Raw genomic sequence first — 14,563 nt, 5'->3', positions numbered from 1 at the left:
ATACTGCCCCTCTGGACTTCTGTACCACATACCAGGACTTTCTCCCAGCTCTTGTGCTGTGCCTGGCCATGCCAGCTGGCTGCTTTGGGTCACTCCAGAGCTGGCTGCACGCACCCATCCTACCTGAGCAGTCCCAGCTGCAAGAATTCTCTAGGAGGCATTCAAAAAACGAGGGGGCAGACAAACTGGAGAGAGGGGAGAGCTGGGGATGACTCGTGCCTGGGTTTGCCTGGCTTAGTTGTGCAAGCATGGGGGGAATAAAACCCTGTTCTTAAAAACCTTCTTGCTGGCTCACATTCCTCTATGTCTGCTTGTGAGAAAGCCATGAGTCTAGGTGGTTTAACATATAACAAAAATCGGCAGAGGTTTTGAGCAGCTTTGCTCCTTGTCTGCCAGGGAGTTGTCCCATCTTTCCTTGCTGGAAGTCTGGCTTTGTCAAAGTCTTGGCAAAACTGCTATTATCTCGGAAGGCCCTTGTAAAAAAACCAACTGGTTCTTAAAGGACCGTTGTGGAATAATGTTCTGCTGTTACTGCCAGCTGTTTGGCATCCCTGGTTGTGCAGGCACTGTGTAGCAGCTCAGATCTCAGTGTTGTCCTTGCACCAGCCCACTGAGCAGCTCAGGCTTGGGGTGGACAAGGAGCAGTGCTGGTGTTTTATCTGCTCTCCTCTTGCTCTCGTGCCAGGTATGAGTCTGGGGACCATGTGGCGGTGTATCCAGCCAACGACTCTTCTCTGGTGAATCAGATCGGTGAGATCCTGGGCACGGATCTGGACACGATCATGTCCCTGAACAATTTGGATGGTGAGTATGAATCACTCCTGAGCATCATCAGTTCTCCTTCAGCTATGGTCTCTGTCCTTCCCACCAGAGCAGGAGTCGGATCACCTTCGGGTCCCATAGGGTACCTCCAGGCAAACGGAGATGTCCCGTGGCCACTCCAAATGCCATGCCGTTTTAGCAGTGGCATGGAGCCTGCTTGCTGAGAGCCAGTTGAAGTGGGTCAGTTGCGAAATGTACTTAGTGTGCCCATTCAACAACAAATTATGTAACAGCACACTCCTAATTAGGGAGCATCAGCTCGCCAGAGCATCCTTCTGCCGCAGCAGCCCCGGAGCTCAGCAGGGGTCTTAGTGTCTGAGATGCTGTTGTTCAGCCCTTGGAGGAGGCACAGGCTGGGGGACCGAACTGCCAGGAGGGAGCACTTGTGCTGATACAAAGAGCTCTTCTGGGGCAGCGTTCCCAGCAGAGCTGGCCTCTGGCAGGAGGAAGGTGGCAGCTGCTGCCTGTCTTAACCCTGAAGCAGTGCAGCCTGACCTGGGGCATCAGATGCAAGTGGCTTTAACGTACTGCCGGAGTCTGCAGCCCCCTAGTGTGACGTCCTGTGTTGTCTGGCCTCATGCTGTCATTCCTGTCCCTTTCAGACCTCTTAATTTGCCGAACTGAATGGCTCCAGCTGTGATTGCTGGTGCTTACCTTTCCCAAGGGGGGTCTGAGCACAGCTGTCCGTGGCTGAAGGAGACTAAGGACGCTTTTGAGGCCAGCTCTGAAGGAGATGTGAAGCCAGATTAGCCATGGAGAGCAGCCCTTCTGCTTGGTCTGGGAATCTGCAGGGTGCTTGTGTGCATGGATATCTCGGGGCAGAGGGCCCCATTGGGAAGCAGGGGGGTTTTTTTTTTTGCTAATAAGCTCTCAGGCAGCATCTGTGCAACACAAAATGGGCTTCTGGGAGAGGGAGCTGCCTGGGAAGGGAGCAGCCCTGCGCTGGAGCTGCTTCAGTGTGGGCTTGGGGCTTTGGCCAACAGGCTGATTCAGCCCCAGGGCTGCTCTCCTCCCTCAAGCCCCTTCCCCTGCCTTGTCTCAAGCTCCCATACACTGATGTAGCTGCTGGAACGAAATCTGGCATAACGGCATGCAGTTGCTGATTTTTTAATATTTTTTTTTTTCCTCTTCCCCAGAGGAATCCAATAAGAAACATCCCTTCCCCTGCCCCACGTCCTACCGTACAGCCCTGATGTACTACCTGGACATCACCAACCCGCCCCGCACCAACGTCCTCTACGAGCTGGCACAGTACGCCACGGACGCCGGCGAGCAGGAGCGCCTCCGCAAAATGGCATCGTCTGCTGCCGAGGGGAAGGTGGGAGCTGTGGCCTTCCCAGCAAAGCCGCTGGGTTGAACTGGGTGCTGGGGGATCCCTGAAAGGGATCCAGGACTGGTGGGCACCGTGTGCGGAGAGCTTGAGGGAGTGTTAGCCAGCTGTGTAGGGAAGTTGTCACACGTGTGCCCTCTTTGCCCGCAGGCTCTCTACCTCAGCTGGGTGGTGGAGGCCCGGAGGAACATCCTTGCCATCCTGCAGGACATGCCCTCGCTGCGCCCCCCCATTGATCACTTGTGCGAGCTCCTGCCCCGCCTGCAGGCCCGCTACTACTCCATTGCCTCCTCGTCCAAGGTGAGTGTACTTCCAGCGGGGACGGAGGCTGTGAGGGACTGCTGCCCCTTCTCAGCTGGGGCCTGGACATGGGGAACCTGCCCAGGTGACCCTTTCTGTGAGAGGGGCAGCTTTTGTTATCTCTGTGCATGAGAAAAGGGGATTATTCCAGCCTCCACAGGGTCTGCAGGGGGTCCTGTGCCGCAGCCAGCTGCGCCCCAATACCACCACCCTCCCCGCAGCCCTGCTCCTCTTCGTGCTTCCAGGGCTTTGGAAGCAAGGTGGCGTTTTAGGGGGTGGTCAAAATTCACTCCTCATTTTGTGCCTGAAGCTGTGAGGTTGTTGGCAATACTGAAGGGAGCTCAGCGGTCCTGTGATGAGTCAGGCACAAGACAGAAGACCCATGTGGGGCATACTGGGAGCCTTGATCTGTCGGGGGAGGAAGAGTTGTCCCAACATTAACATTAGGTTAAACTTCCCCCCATCCCTGAGCACAAGGGACTGAGCTGTGGGGTCGCTGGGGCTCCCTCTCGGCCTGGTGCTGACATCCCTTCCCTGCAGGTTCACCCCAACGCCATCCACATCTGTGCCGTGACGGTGGAGTACGAGACCAAGACGGGACGCTTGAACAAAGGGGTGGCCACCAACTGGCTCAAGAACAAGGTGCCCAACGAGAATGGGAGCAACTCCCTGGTGCCCATGTACGTCAGGAAGTCACAGTTCCGCCTGCCCTTCAAACCCAGCACGCCCGTCATCATGATCGGACCGGGAACTGGCATAGCCCCCTTCATCGGCTTCATTCAGGAGCGGGCCTGGCTGAAGCAGCAAGGTGAGTGCCCAGAACCAGCCCTGGGGACTGGAGCTGCTGCAGGATGGTGCCTCTGAGGTGCAGCTTGTGCTGCTCACACTGCTGATGGCTCTAGCGAAGAGCAGAGGTGGTGGAGCAGGGTGAACAGCAAAGTGGTTTTGCCCAGCGTGAGGATGCTTTGTCCTCCTCTTGGCCGCAGAGGATGTTTGGGGGGGGTGGAGAGACCCGAGTCAGTTCTCTGACCGCTGCCACCGTGTCTCCAAATAACCACAGTCAAGTCACTTAGACTCATTCCAAAGCACGTGGGTACTTGGAGCTTCCCCTGACGAACAGAAGCAGTGGTGCAGCTCTGCCTCCCCCGGGCTGGCAGGATGAGGGGGGGTGGGGAGGCCAGGGTTGGGGGCTGCAGGGGGGGCAGCTGATGGCTGCTGTGTGACCCCGCAGGCAAAGAGGTGGGCGAGACGGTGCTTTACTACGGCTGCCGCCGTGAGCGGGAGGACTACCTGTACCGCGAGGAGCTGGCCCGCTTCCATCAGGAGGGAGTCCTCACCCAACTCAACGTGGCCTTTTCCAGGGACCAGGCTGAGAAGGTACTGCTGTGGTCCCCCAGCTGCTCGTCCCTGCTGCCCCTCATCATGCCCCGGCTGTGGCAGCGAGGGACGAAAAGGCCCTGAGGGCTGGAGCCTCCCAGCCTCGAGCCTGGCGGCTGGGGAGGGCTGGTGGCATCTGAGGAGCACCCAGCAGCTCCACTCTCTTGTGGAGCCACGAGCACAGGCTTGGCTTCCCCGCCCCCACCATGGCCCACGGGCTGGGGGCTCGGCTGGGCTCTTCTCTTCTCACATCCACCTTGTTCCCTGCCAGGTTTATGTTCAGCACTTACTGAAGAAGAACAAGGAAAACATCTGGAAGCTGATTAATGAGGGGAATGCTCATATCTACGTGTGCGGGTAGGTCCCGTGGCCGGGAAGGGTGATGCGGTTCCTCACCTTGTGTGTTACAAGCCCTGGGGGGGTTACGCTGTCCTTGTCCCGGGGGAGGGCGAGCGGCAGGTGGGCTGGGGTGAGCAAACTGTCCGCGTTTGGGTGTTGAGAGGCCACCAGGGCTCTGCTGCTTTGCTGTGTTACTGCCTCGCTCATGGTCCCCTTGTTTCCAGCGATGCTCGCAACATGGCCCGGGATGTGCAGAACACCTTCTATGAGATCGTGGCCGAGTTCGGGAACATGGGCCAGCCCCAGGCCGTGGACTATGTAAAGAAACTGATGACGAAGGGCCGGTACTCTCTGGATGTCTGGAGCTAAGAGCGGGGTTGGTGGGGCCGGGGATAGAACAGGTCCCCAGGTGTGGGCCCACAGGAGGTGCAAAGTGCCTGCTGACCCACTGCTGCTGTGGGTGACAGCGTTGGCCGCAGCCCACAGCTACCCCAGTGTCACTCCCAACCCCTCCGGGCCCACAGCAGCCCCTCGGGGCAGGCTGTGTACCCCGGGGGTGGCAGGGGTTGAGAGGGGCAGGGGGGTAGCTCAGGCTGCTGTCCAGGAGCCGTGGTCCCCCCAGCACCCCAGGGAGCACCTCACAGCACCAGCGTTCGTCTTGAGGTGAGGGACATGGCTGACATGGGGCAGGAGGGACGGGCGGTGCGGGGGGAGCTCTGGGGTCCTTCCCTGAACGCGAGGTGTTGCCTTATCCCCTGGGGCTGGAGACCACCCTGGGGAGGACAGAGGTGGAGGAGCTTGCAGCCCCCTGCGCTGTGGGTTTGGTGTGAGGGCATGGCCTGGGGCGGCGATCTGCCCTCGCCCCCCTCCCACCCTCTCGGGCCAGCTTTGGGCACAGAGACCCCACAGGCCCCTGCTCCTTACCCCTGCTCCCCCCTCCCCTCCAGCACACAGCGGGGAGGGGGGTGCTCCTCTCCCTTCTGGAAGAGACATGCTTTTTTTTGGGGGGGGGGGGGGGGGGCGGCTGCTTCCTTCCTGGGGTCCAGCAACTCCCCTGTGCTCAGCCCCTCCCTCATGCTGTGTATGGTCATTTTTTAGATACTGTCTTTATTTTAACATCTTTGTGATTTAAATCATGGGGAAAAAAAGAAAAAAAAAAAAAACCAACCAAAACCAACTTTCAGGCTGTCCAATGACTGTAAATTATTTAAATACATTTGCCCTTGGAATAAAAATACTGTTTCTGTAGTTTGCTTCCTGCCCTCTCTCTGCTCCACCAGAGGGAAGAGGGAGGCAGGAGCAATGGCTGATAACCAGCAGGAAACCTGGGGACTGGGTGGCCGCTCTGGAGCTGGGGCCAGCCCCTGCCTGGGGGTGCTGAGCCCTGGTCTGGCGGTGGGGATGGACTGGGGGGCTTCAGCCCAAGGTACAGCTGTGCTAGACCTGCTCTTTCCTTCCCACCACTCCAGGGGGTCCCAGGGGTAGTACAGGGCTTCCCCCAGTCTGTAGGGATGCTGATGTCCTGCGGGGCTTGTTGGGTGGCCACAGCTCACAGTGCTGCACCCTGGGCTGGGGTGGGGGCACGGGGAGGTGACCAGAGCAGAGTATGCAAGCTGTTCAGAGACCGCCCCGGCAACCCGAGGCAGCACCTTCCCTTTATTTTTACACGTGCATCCTCCAGAGATGCGAGACCAGCGTGCTGTTTGCACAGCTCTGGCGTGCAGCCTGGATCCGGCTCAGGGTGCTCCCACACCACCGGTGCGACGGTAGAGGAGCGGGGTCCCACAGAGCCTGGGAGCCAGCACTGTGCACAGCCTCCAGCTGCCTCTGGAAGCAGAGAGGGTGCGGGGCAGTGGCTGCAGGCGATGTGAGAAGGGGGAGAGCCCCAACCACCCCAGGGAGCTGGGTAAGAGGCAGCTGGCAGTCCTGCACCCTGCCTTGCCCACGCTGGGCACCCTGCACTGCCCCTGCCCACAGCCAGAGGAGCTGGGCTTGATCCCTGGGAACCATCCCAGCAAATGTCTTCAGGGCAGAGGGAAGGGAGCAGCTCTCTCGGGTACCCTGCTCTCCTGGAGGAGGAAGGCAGGCAGGACGTTCCCGGATCCAGCACCGTGGTGAACGCGCGGTCCATTTGTGAGCAGGTGCCAAGCTCTGTCCCACGCCCAGGCTTCCAAGGGATGGGGTCAGACACCAGAGTCCGGACGGCATCGAGGGGATGGGAGCTGGAGCTGGTGGGGAGAAACAGTCCTGGCCCCCACGCTGCCCCCCTTCAATTCCGCTTTGTGTCTTTGTTCTTGTTCTGAAACTTCTGGTGGACCACACGGAGGGTGGTGAAGAAGTTCCCCAGGAAAAGGATGAAGAAGGGGAGGCCGCACATGAGGACCTGCAGGAGCCACAGAGGCACAAGTCAGCAGGAGGGATTGCCTGGGGCATCCCCCTCCCCAGGGCAGCTGCCTGGGAGCCCCCTTACCTGCCACTCCTTGCACTCGGGGTGCTGGAGCATGCGGAAGAGGGTGATGGCGTTGTAGAGCTGCCAGAACTGCAGGAGAGAGGAGATTTAGAGGAGTTTCTGCTTTCAGACACTCAAGCCCACGCAGATGCTCATCCAGCTGCTTCCTCTGGGCACAACCCCCCCGCAGACCTCATGTGAGGCCAGCCTGCCCCAGCGCGCAGTGAGACCCCATCCCAGTTTGGGGGCAGAGGACCCCAGTTCGGACATCTCCCCCTTCCTTGCCACCCTCTAGAGCCCAGCGGTCGGGAGGAACCCTCACACCAGCCTGCTGCTTTCAGCCAGCAGCCTGACTGACCAAGGAAGAACTGGCCCGTCAGCCGCAGCAGCTCAGAGGGGTTTTGGAAGGGCTCTCTGCACCAGCCCCTCTGCTGTACTTTGCACATCACTTAAGAACTTGGCAAAACTTCCCCAGGTCCTCCCCACCTCACCAGCTGAGTCACGGAGGTGGTGGGTGCCTTGGAAGAAAACAAAAAGCTCAGTATTTGTGGAAAGTATTTCCCTGGCATCAGTATCACGTGGCTGCAGCAGCCTGCGGGGACCCGTGTGGTGTCCAGGCTGCCAAGTGCGATACGGCACGATCCATTCCCCCCTGAGGCTCCGGCCTCTTGAGGTCCCTGCAAGGAACAGTGCACACTCACCTGCCCGAAGAAGAGGAAGGGAAGCAGGAACGTGAGGCCTCTCCACATCCAGGACTGGAAGCCCTCTGCAAAGGATGGAGGGTTGCATGAGGACCCCAGAACACGCTGCACGGGGGAACGGATGGAGCCCAGCTCCTGGGGCCATGGGCCGGGAGGTTCAGTGGCCACCCCATGCCTGGCTGAGAAGGTCCTGCCAGGCTAACGCAGCCTCACCGTGGGCACTTGTACTTGCAGGGATTCCTAGTGCTAATCCAACGGGGGCTCTGGAGGAAGCTGCTCCGGTAGAGCTGCCCTCCCTGTGGCTGCTGTCCCTCAGCCTGAGCACTCGGTGTCACAGGGGCCAGGCAGGTGGCAGCCCACAAGTACGTGGGTTGCTGGAGGGACGTTTCACATCTGTAGGTGGTTCCTGGGGAAAGCTCGGATGCCAGGAGCCACAGCCACTGCTACCTCACCTCCTGAGGGAGCCAGCCCTGGGCTGGTGGCCCCAGGAGAGGAGGAGGAGGATGACATCCAGCCTACAGGATGCTGCCAGCCCCAGGAGATGCTGCTCTCACAGCTTTGGCTTTACTTGTAGCTTTTACCATTTCTGCCCCTGGTAAACCGCAGTCCAACTAGCCTCAAAACAAAAATAACTGTCACCCATCACCTTCAATGGAAACCACAGCTCCCAGTTAGCCAAGCACCAGTCCGGTGGTGGGAGGGAGGCTGCTAGCAGCCACAGGCCCTGTGGCAACAGCAGGTCCAGTTGAACTGGGACAACCAGTGAGGAAAAATCCCTGCTTACCCACAGTCAGATCCATGTTGTGCCTCTCGCCCAGCGCTCGCAGCCGGTACAAGCACCCACTCTGATAGTAGTACTGGAGGAACTGCACGAAGCCTGCAAGGAGAGCGTGGCTGCGGTCAGCAGGTGCCCAGGCACCAGCTCTCAGCCCCAGCAGCAGCCGGGCTCCGCGCTGACCCTGTACACAAAGACCATCCCCGGCGCCAGGGCAGTGGCAGGCAGGAGAGAGGCCCAGGGAAAACCCAGGGGAGGGGGGAGCTGTGAGCAGCCACAGCTGGGTCTCTGTGTGTCGCAGGGCCAGGCAGGCATGCTCAGCACCCCAGGCCAGCCCCCTGCCCACATGGCAGCACTTACTCTGGTACATGGAGAAGGAAAGAAACTGGTTCCTGAACATCTGGTACATGAGCCCGTCTGGCCTGCGGAGAGACGGTGCTGGCTGGGGGACGTGGGGCCGAGAGGGGACGCAGCCACCCCTGCCTGCCCCACAGCCAGGGTAAGGGCACCACTGCCTCGCCCCGGCTCCCACCGAAACTGGGGGACACCCCAGCTCAGGCACAGCGTCACAGCACCTCATGTGCCCCAGCCCAGGGACCCTGCCTGCCACACAGAGGTGCCGATGGCTGCTTCATTTAGGGCGCTTGGGCCCAGCAAGGAACGTGTGGAGTCAACTGTTGGACCACAACGTGCACGGAGCAGGACTATGGCCATGGGTTAAGGCAGCAAAGGCCCCTTCACCTGAGCTGGCCACAGCCCTAGCCGGCTCCTCACGGGCCGGGGGGATGCACACTTACCACGTTAGCATGACACCTGAGAGGAAGGTGGAGACATAGTGATGGAAAACCCACCAGCCTTTGATTCTGGAAGGCAGACACAGAGAAGCAGTGGTGTCAGGTCTGGAGCATGAAGCGGGACCCAAACGCACCCCGGGACAGTGAAGCCAGCCCAGCGCCACCCCCCAGCTCCCAGGGCAAGGCAAGGAGCAGGTTATGAAACAGCTGTGCACGGAGCAGGACCCAGCGCCTCCAGTTTAGGCAGCACCTGGGGACTGGGTCTCTTTCAACCGCTGCTCCACCCTCCCGCACGCCTCTGCACGGGGAGTTCCTCCCGCCCTGCTCACACAGCTCATTACTGGGGTTTGCTACACACCCCAAGTAGGAGGGAGCTGCTCCCTTGGGAAGCACAGAGCTATGCAATGGGTCCCAACATCTCAGCCTTGCAGAGAAGGACCAACTCGCCACACGTCCCCCTCCCGGAACCCAAGGGACTCACTTGGATCCGTTGTTGATCAAGATGCTCTCCCGAATGGTGAGGGTGCAGTAGTACCACACCAGGAGGAAGTTAAAGACAGCATCTGTCACCCTGGTGTCAAACAAAGCAAGGTGTAAAGGTGGCAGAAGTGGCAGCACCCACACGCTGGGGGCATGGGCACAGAGGCAGCCACCCTGTGGGATGCCCACCTACCCTGCGGCCAGGGAGACCCGCTTCTCCACCACCCACCATGGCCACTGTGCGATCACAGCAGCCACAAGAGCCACCCCACTTCCAGGGCAGCGGCCAGATACTTTTTCAGGGTCTCCTGTTCAGCTCTGGGGCTTTTAGGATGGGAGAGGAGGACACGGGGCCCTGGGAGGAGATCTCTGCCCAGCATCCAAGCCAGACTCACCTGGAGTTGAGGAGGAAGCGACAGGAGAAAGAGACTATGAGTAAGATGATGGTGAGGTAGAGCTTGAACTTCTCGTACTCATCTTTATATGCAAACCTGCAGGGAAGCATAAGGAAGGCTTGGAGCAAGGTGGCTGCTGGAAGTCTGTGTCCTCACCTGGGCGGACAAAAGTGTTCTGCTGGGAACCTCTGGGGCATGCTCAGGAAAAGCCCTGTCTCCTGCGTATTTCTGAGAGGAGAGCACACCAGGCTGCTTTCACACGGGTGAGGCACCTTCCAGACCCTCCAAACCATGCCAGCCTGGTGGGTGGCCAGGACAACTTGGGAAGCTGGGCAGACTGGGGTCCGTGCAGCTCTCCAAGGGGAGGCCTGGGGAACAGGGGGAGGAGGACACGGGCTCCTGGCTGGGCACCTCTGGCATTAGTGTCCCAGCATGGAGGGGGGCTCTCATGGGCCAAAACTGGCCGTTGGCGTTTCCCCAAGGGGAGAGGTGGTGGCTTGCCAGTAGCTGCACAAGTCTGACTCTCCTGGAAGCCCTTAACACAGGGGAAACCTGGAGAGGGGTTCAGTGAAGGATCCTATTGAGCGTGTCAGAGCTAACGGTCTGTCCCAGCCCAGTGGCAGAAGCGTCAGGGGGAGTCGAGGACCCGGCTGATTCCAGGAAAGGAAGCAGGGGACAGCCCGGGACGGGAATCTGCACCGGGTGAGCCAAGCCAGCCACGTGTCTGCTGCACATGCGGCAGCTCAGCCCGGGAGCTGCTGTTTCCCAGTGACAAGGGGATCCCAAGGCAGGCAAAGCACACGGCAGCAGTGACGCGAGAGCCGTACTTGGCCTGCTTGCTGAGCAGCGTGACGTTCACGTTCCCGAGCACCAGACTCAGGTACAACCTGGGGAGAGAGCAGACGGGGAGTTAGGACGGGTGCCTGCCCGGGAGCTGGCAGCGCTGCCGCGGGGGTGAGGCAGAGCTGTCCCCTCTCGTGCGGCCGCGGGGCTGAGAACCCCCAGCTGTTTTCCACTCGGAGCTGCCAAGCAGCGTGACTGGCACAAACACTCTGGCATCTCCTCCCAAGGGCAGGGGGACGGGTGGCTGAGCACACCCCCCACCTCCTGTGGGCACTGGGGTGCTTGCCGGGGCTCACCCCCGCGCACGGCTGCCGTTCAAGGGCAGGTGAAGGCCACGAGCAGGCAGAGGAGTGAGGGGGACGAGGGCAGCGCTGCAGAGGCTCAGGCTGGCTCCTGCCCAGGTGTCCTCCGGGGAGCCGAAGCGGAGCAGCCCAGCTGGGACACTGCTGGGAGCAGGGTGACAGCAGCTTTGTGCCTTGCAGCATTCCAGCCACAGGGACGTGGAGGGAGGAATTGGTGTTTCACCCAGGGACGAGAGGCCTCTTACCCGTTCTTCTTTGGTAGATAGGCCTCCATCTCAAAGAAAACATTCTGCCTCTCTTTTATTAGGCTCTGGGTCTCCTGGATGGACTCCTCCTGTTCGGGACTCACGTGGGCTTTGCATCTGGGGGGGGAAACACAGGTGCTGGCATCAGGATAGCCTCTGTAACACAAGCAGCACGTGCTGGCACTTGATACATGACTGTCTCAGACAAGGACAACCCAAGGACAGGGAAGATGGACTAGAGGCAAGTCCATGACTATTGGCAGGGCAAGCTGCTCTGGCTAGCTGGGATGTTGCTAAAGGAAAGGAAGCAGGAATGAGAGTGAGTGAGGCCAGGTGATCTTCTCACCCTCGAGGAAGGATGGAGAGAGCGAGCTTTGTGCAGGAGAGGGCAGTTCAAGTTACCTGCAAAGCCCTTGCAAGCCCCAAGTTGCAAACAAGGCACAAACCGGGGCAGAGAAAAGGGAAGCTGAGGAAGGAAGGTCTGCCTGGGTGAGTCCAGACCTCCACAGCACGTTGCTACCAGGGAAGCTGCAGCGAGGTCTGAATTGGACACAGGGCCATGAGCTGAGTTCAACAGCCCCGTCCTTGCTGCTTTCCCATCCTGTCCCACCCCGTCCCAGGATGCCAACTTACTTTTTGAGGGAGAACGACAGCTCCTTCAGTCGCTTCTTTTGTCGTGCGATGGAGCTGGAGATCCCGTCCTGGAGCTTGGTTAGCTCCTCAAGTTTCTGCTTGTACAGCTTGTGATTATCCTGGGAAAGAGAGACCAGCATGCGTTACAGCTGCCTGCCCAGCCATCCCTGTCCTCGGACCTTCTGTGGGGGCATCTGTTAAAAGCCGTCTTTAACTTCACCTGCAGAGCAGCTGGGTAAGACAAGAGGTGGTTGTAGAGGCCAGGCACGTTTGGGGCCAGCCTGCAGCCATCCTGACTCCTGTGGGGGCAGGAGCAGCTGCTGGGGATGCCCACCCCCAATCCCAAGGAAGTTATCTACAGGTGCAGGCACATCCGCATGGTACAGCCTGCTCCGGCCCTCGCACGTGGCTTGTGTCCGACCCGGCTCCAGCTGCGGCCTGTGCAAGTCCAGCCAGCAATCCTGCTCTGGGGATGCTCCCATAGTTGGGAAACCATTGACTGCTGCACCGGGGATGGGAAAGACTCGGGGGAGGAAAAAAATGCTGCTGGGGCCAGGGCTACGGCTGAGGGCAGCAGCCACCCAGCAGTGGTGGCTTTGGCTGCTGGGGCAGGACAAGCGGCTCTCTCTGCCTGGAGGTTCGTGCAGCACCTGACTCATGGCTCTGGGGCTCCATCCCATGCACCCCCAGGAAGCTGGAAGGAGCCCGTCAACGAGCCAGACAAAGGACAGAGTGGCAGCAGGGCTGCAGCCAAGCGCCTGGCTCCTCGTGCGGCGGTAACCCAACCACACCTGGGTAAGGCTAGATGCCATTCTTTGCTATATTTAGAAAGGAAAGGAGAGAGCATGGCTGGATCTATGCTGCTTCTTGTCCAGGTCAGCTGGAAAACAGCCTCACTTCGACCACGGGCAGCCTGAATGCCACCTCCACTAGGGAATTAAATGCTGCTCGTAACAACCCTTGGACTAGACCTTGATGCACAAGTTTTAGCCTCTGTAGCTCTTATCAAGCACTTTATCAGCAGATCTCAAAGCTGCAAGGAGAAAGGTGAAACAGAGAGGGAAACAACTTGTTCTCCCTCTGGTGACAAGCAGTGGCAGGGTGGGAACGGATCCCAGATAGTGCTGGCTCCCCCTGCAGTGATTTATGTTCCTGATCTCTCACGAGACATTTGCTGCTCGGCTATCAAGCTTTCCTGCTCCCATCTGGAGTCACCTCCTTCTCTTGCTCTGGAGTCAACTGAGAAAAAGCAGCTTTTGTGACAACTCCCTTAGTCGTGCCAGCATCCCAGCACAATGTCTGGAGACAGCCTGGACCAGGAGCCACCCCAGGAGAAGGTTTCCAAAGGAAAGGGCTGCCACAGCACGGCTGCATGCAGGGTTCAAAGCGGGCAACCCAGGACATCCACGCAACCCCTATGGAGCAAGAGGAGGTTTCTCAAAGCCTCCCTTGCCCCAGATCTGGGCACAGCTGCGACGTGCCCGAAACAACATCCGCTTCACCCCGCTCCCAGGGGGGAAGGAGGGGGAAAGGGAACTGGTGCAGCTGCAGATCTGAAGCACAGCAGAAGATGGTTAACCAACCTTTTCCTTGGGTGACCCCTGTCTGAGCTGAACCCTGCCCACTCCTTCCCCAGGCAACAAGCACCCTGGGGATTACACAAAGCAGGTGGAAACAGCTCTGATACCAGTCACCTTCTTGGCACAGAGCCCTGGTGGGTACCGGGGCACCCAAGGGTGGGTGCCCGGGTTTGAGGGAGGCAGGCTATCTGTTCCAGGTGCCTGGCTGTGGTGTGACCATTCCTGGCTACCTCTGCTCCCCTGCGAGGCCGGCTTTGGGCTTGCCAGAGCCAGGACGAGAGGAGCCATAAGGAGCGTGGAGCGGCAACTGCGCACCTTCTTCCCGGCCGTGCCGTGCCAGGCAGCGCCGCTCCCCGCTCCTGGCCTTTAAAAATCCGGAGATCTTGCGTCTTGACGCCACGTCCATGGCAGGCTGGACAAGGAGACCGGCCAGCCCTGGAAGGCCACGGCTCTGGCCAAAGGCCGGTGCCCGGGCAAGGCTCCGTGGTGGGGACCCGGCCCAGCCCTGCACCCCCTGCCCTGCTCCAAAACCCTTTCCCAGAAGCACAAGGACTCACGACCGAGGGTCGCGGCAGGGCCACAGGGGTAACAAGGGACCGCAATCCGAGGATGGAGACGCCGGCACCCGTTAGGGATGCTGTGGGGGCACCCCCCACCCCCACGGAGGAGCCCTCCCCCGCGGTGCCGGTAACCCCGGGACGAGGGGGTCCCTCGCCCCGCCGTTGCCCCGGCAAAGGGTAACGAACCGCCCCGCGGTACCCCGGGGTCGAAGCGAGCCCTGACACCACCGCAGACGCCACCCAGCCGCCACCGGTGCTCGCCCACCCGCCGGCTGAGGCCACCGCCCGCCGGGCCGGGGTCTCCGGGGGGCAGCGGGCGGTGCCGGGGCCGGCAGCCGGCGGGGTGCGGGCAGCCGGCGGGGTGCGGTACCTGGATGCGCTGGTAGCCGTCCTGCAGCTCCTCCCACTCCCGCAGGCACTCGGCGGCCGAGGCGCCGCAGGCCATGGCGGCGATGGCGGCGGGCGAGCGGCCCCGGCCCGCGGCGCTGGGCTGCGCTGGGCGGCCGCGCCCCCCGCCGCTTCCGGGCACGCCCAGGGGGCGGGGCGGGGGCGGGGCATCGCCGCGCTCCTGGAGCCTCGTAAACAGCAGCGCGCAATAAGGAGGAATAGGTAAATAAATGAAGAACTGGCAGATTTTT

The 14,563-nt window shown here is 60.4% G+C and overlaps 2 protein-coding genes across 7 annotated transcripts in view; one reads left to right on the top strand and one right to left on the bottom strand.

Annotated features, from left to right (window-relative positions):
* The window catches only part of LOC102057066 (NADPH--cytochrome P450 reductase), a 31,340-nt gene extending 25,924 nt beyond the window's left edge, over positions 1-5,416 (top strand). For all 6 annotated transcript variants that reach the window (XM_055715316.1, XM_055715321.1, XM_055715328.1 and 3 more), the window contains 7 exons: positions 686-804; positions 1,959-2,140; positions 2,303-2,452; positions 2,993-3,260; positions 3,684-3,829; positions 4,101-4,186; positions 4,393-5,416. In XM_055715316.1, the coding sequence (XP_055571291.1) occupies positions 686-804; positions 1,959-2,140; positions 2,303-2,452; positions 2,993-3,260; positions 3,684-3,829; positions 4,101-4,186; positions 4,393-4,537 (1,096 nt within the window). In that variant the 3' untranslated portion in view covers positions 4,538-5,416. The remainder of the gene's footprint in view (positions 1-685; positions 805-1,958; positions 2,141-2,302; positions 2,453-2,992; positions 3,261-3,683; positions 3,830-4,100; positions 4,187-4,392) is intronic.
* Positions 5,417-5,784: 368 nt separating this feature from the next.
* Positions 5,785-14,452, bottom strand: TMEM120A (transmembrane protein 120A). The gene is made up of 12 exons (XM_055715357.1): positions 14,296-14,452; positions 11,786-11,904; positions 11,153-11,269; positions 10,590-10,649; positions 9,763-9,858; positions 9,369-9,458; positions 8,891-8,956; positions 8,454-8,515; positions 8,103-8,195; positions 7,319-7,383; positions 6,639-6,707; positions 5,785-6,551 (listed from the first exon to the last, which is right to left on the bottom strand). The coding sequence occupies exons 1-12, from the start codon at positions 14,368-14,370 to the stop codon at positions 6,438-6,440; spliced, it is 1,026 nt and encodes a 341-aa protein (XP_055571332.1). The 5' UTR covers positions 14,371-14,452; the 3' UTR covers positions 5,785-6,437.
* Between the last annotated feature and the right edge of the window lie 111 nt (positions 14,453-14,563).

Source organism: Falco cherrug, chromosome 1 (genome assembly GCF_023634085.1).
Source record: "Falco cherrug isolate bFalChe1 chromosome 1, bFalChe1.pri, whole genome shotgun sequence".
In the NCBI taxonomy this organism is placed as follows: Eukaryota; Metazoa; Chordata; class Aves; order Falconiformes; family Falconidae; genus Falco; species Falco cherrug.
This window is presented reverse-complemented; position numbering and strand designations above follow the sequence as displayed.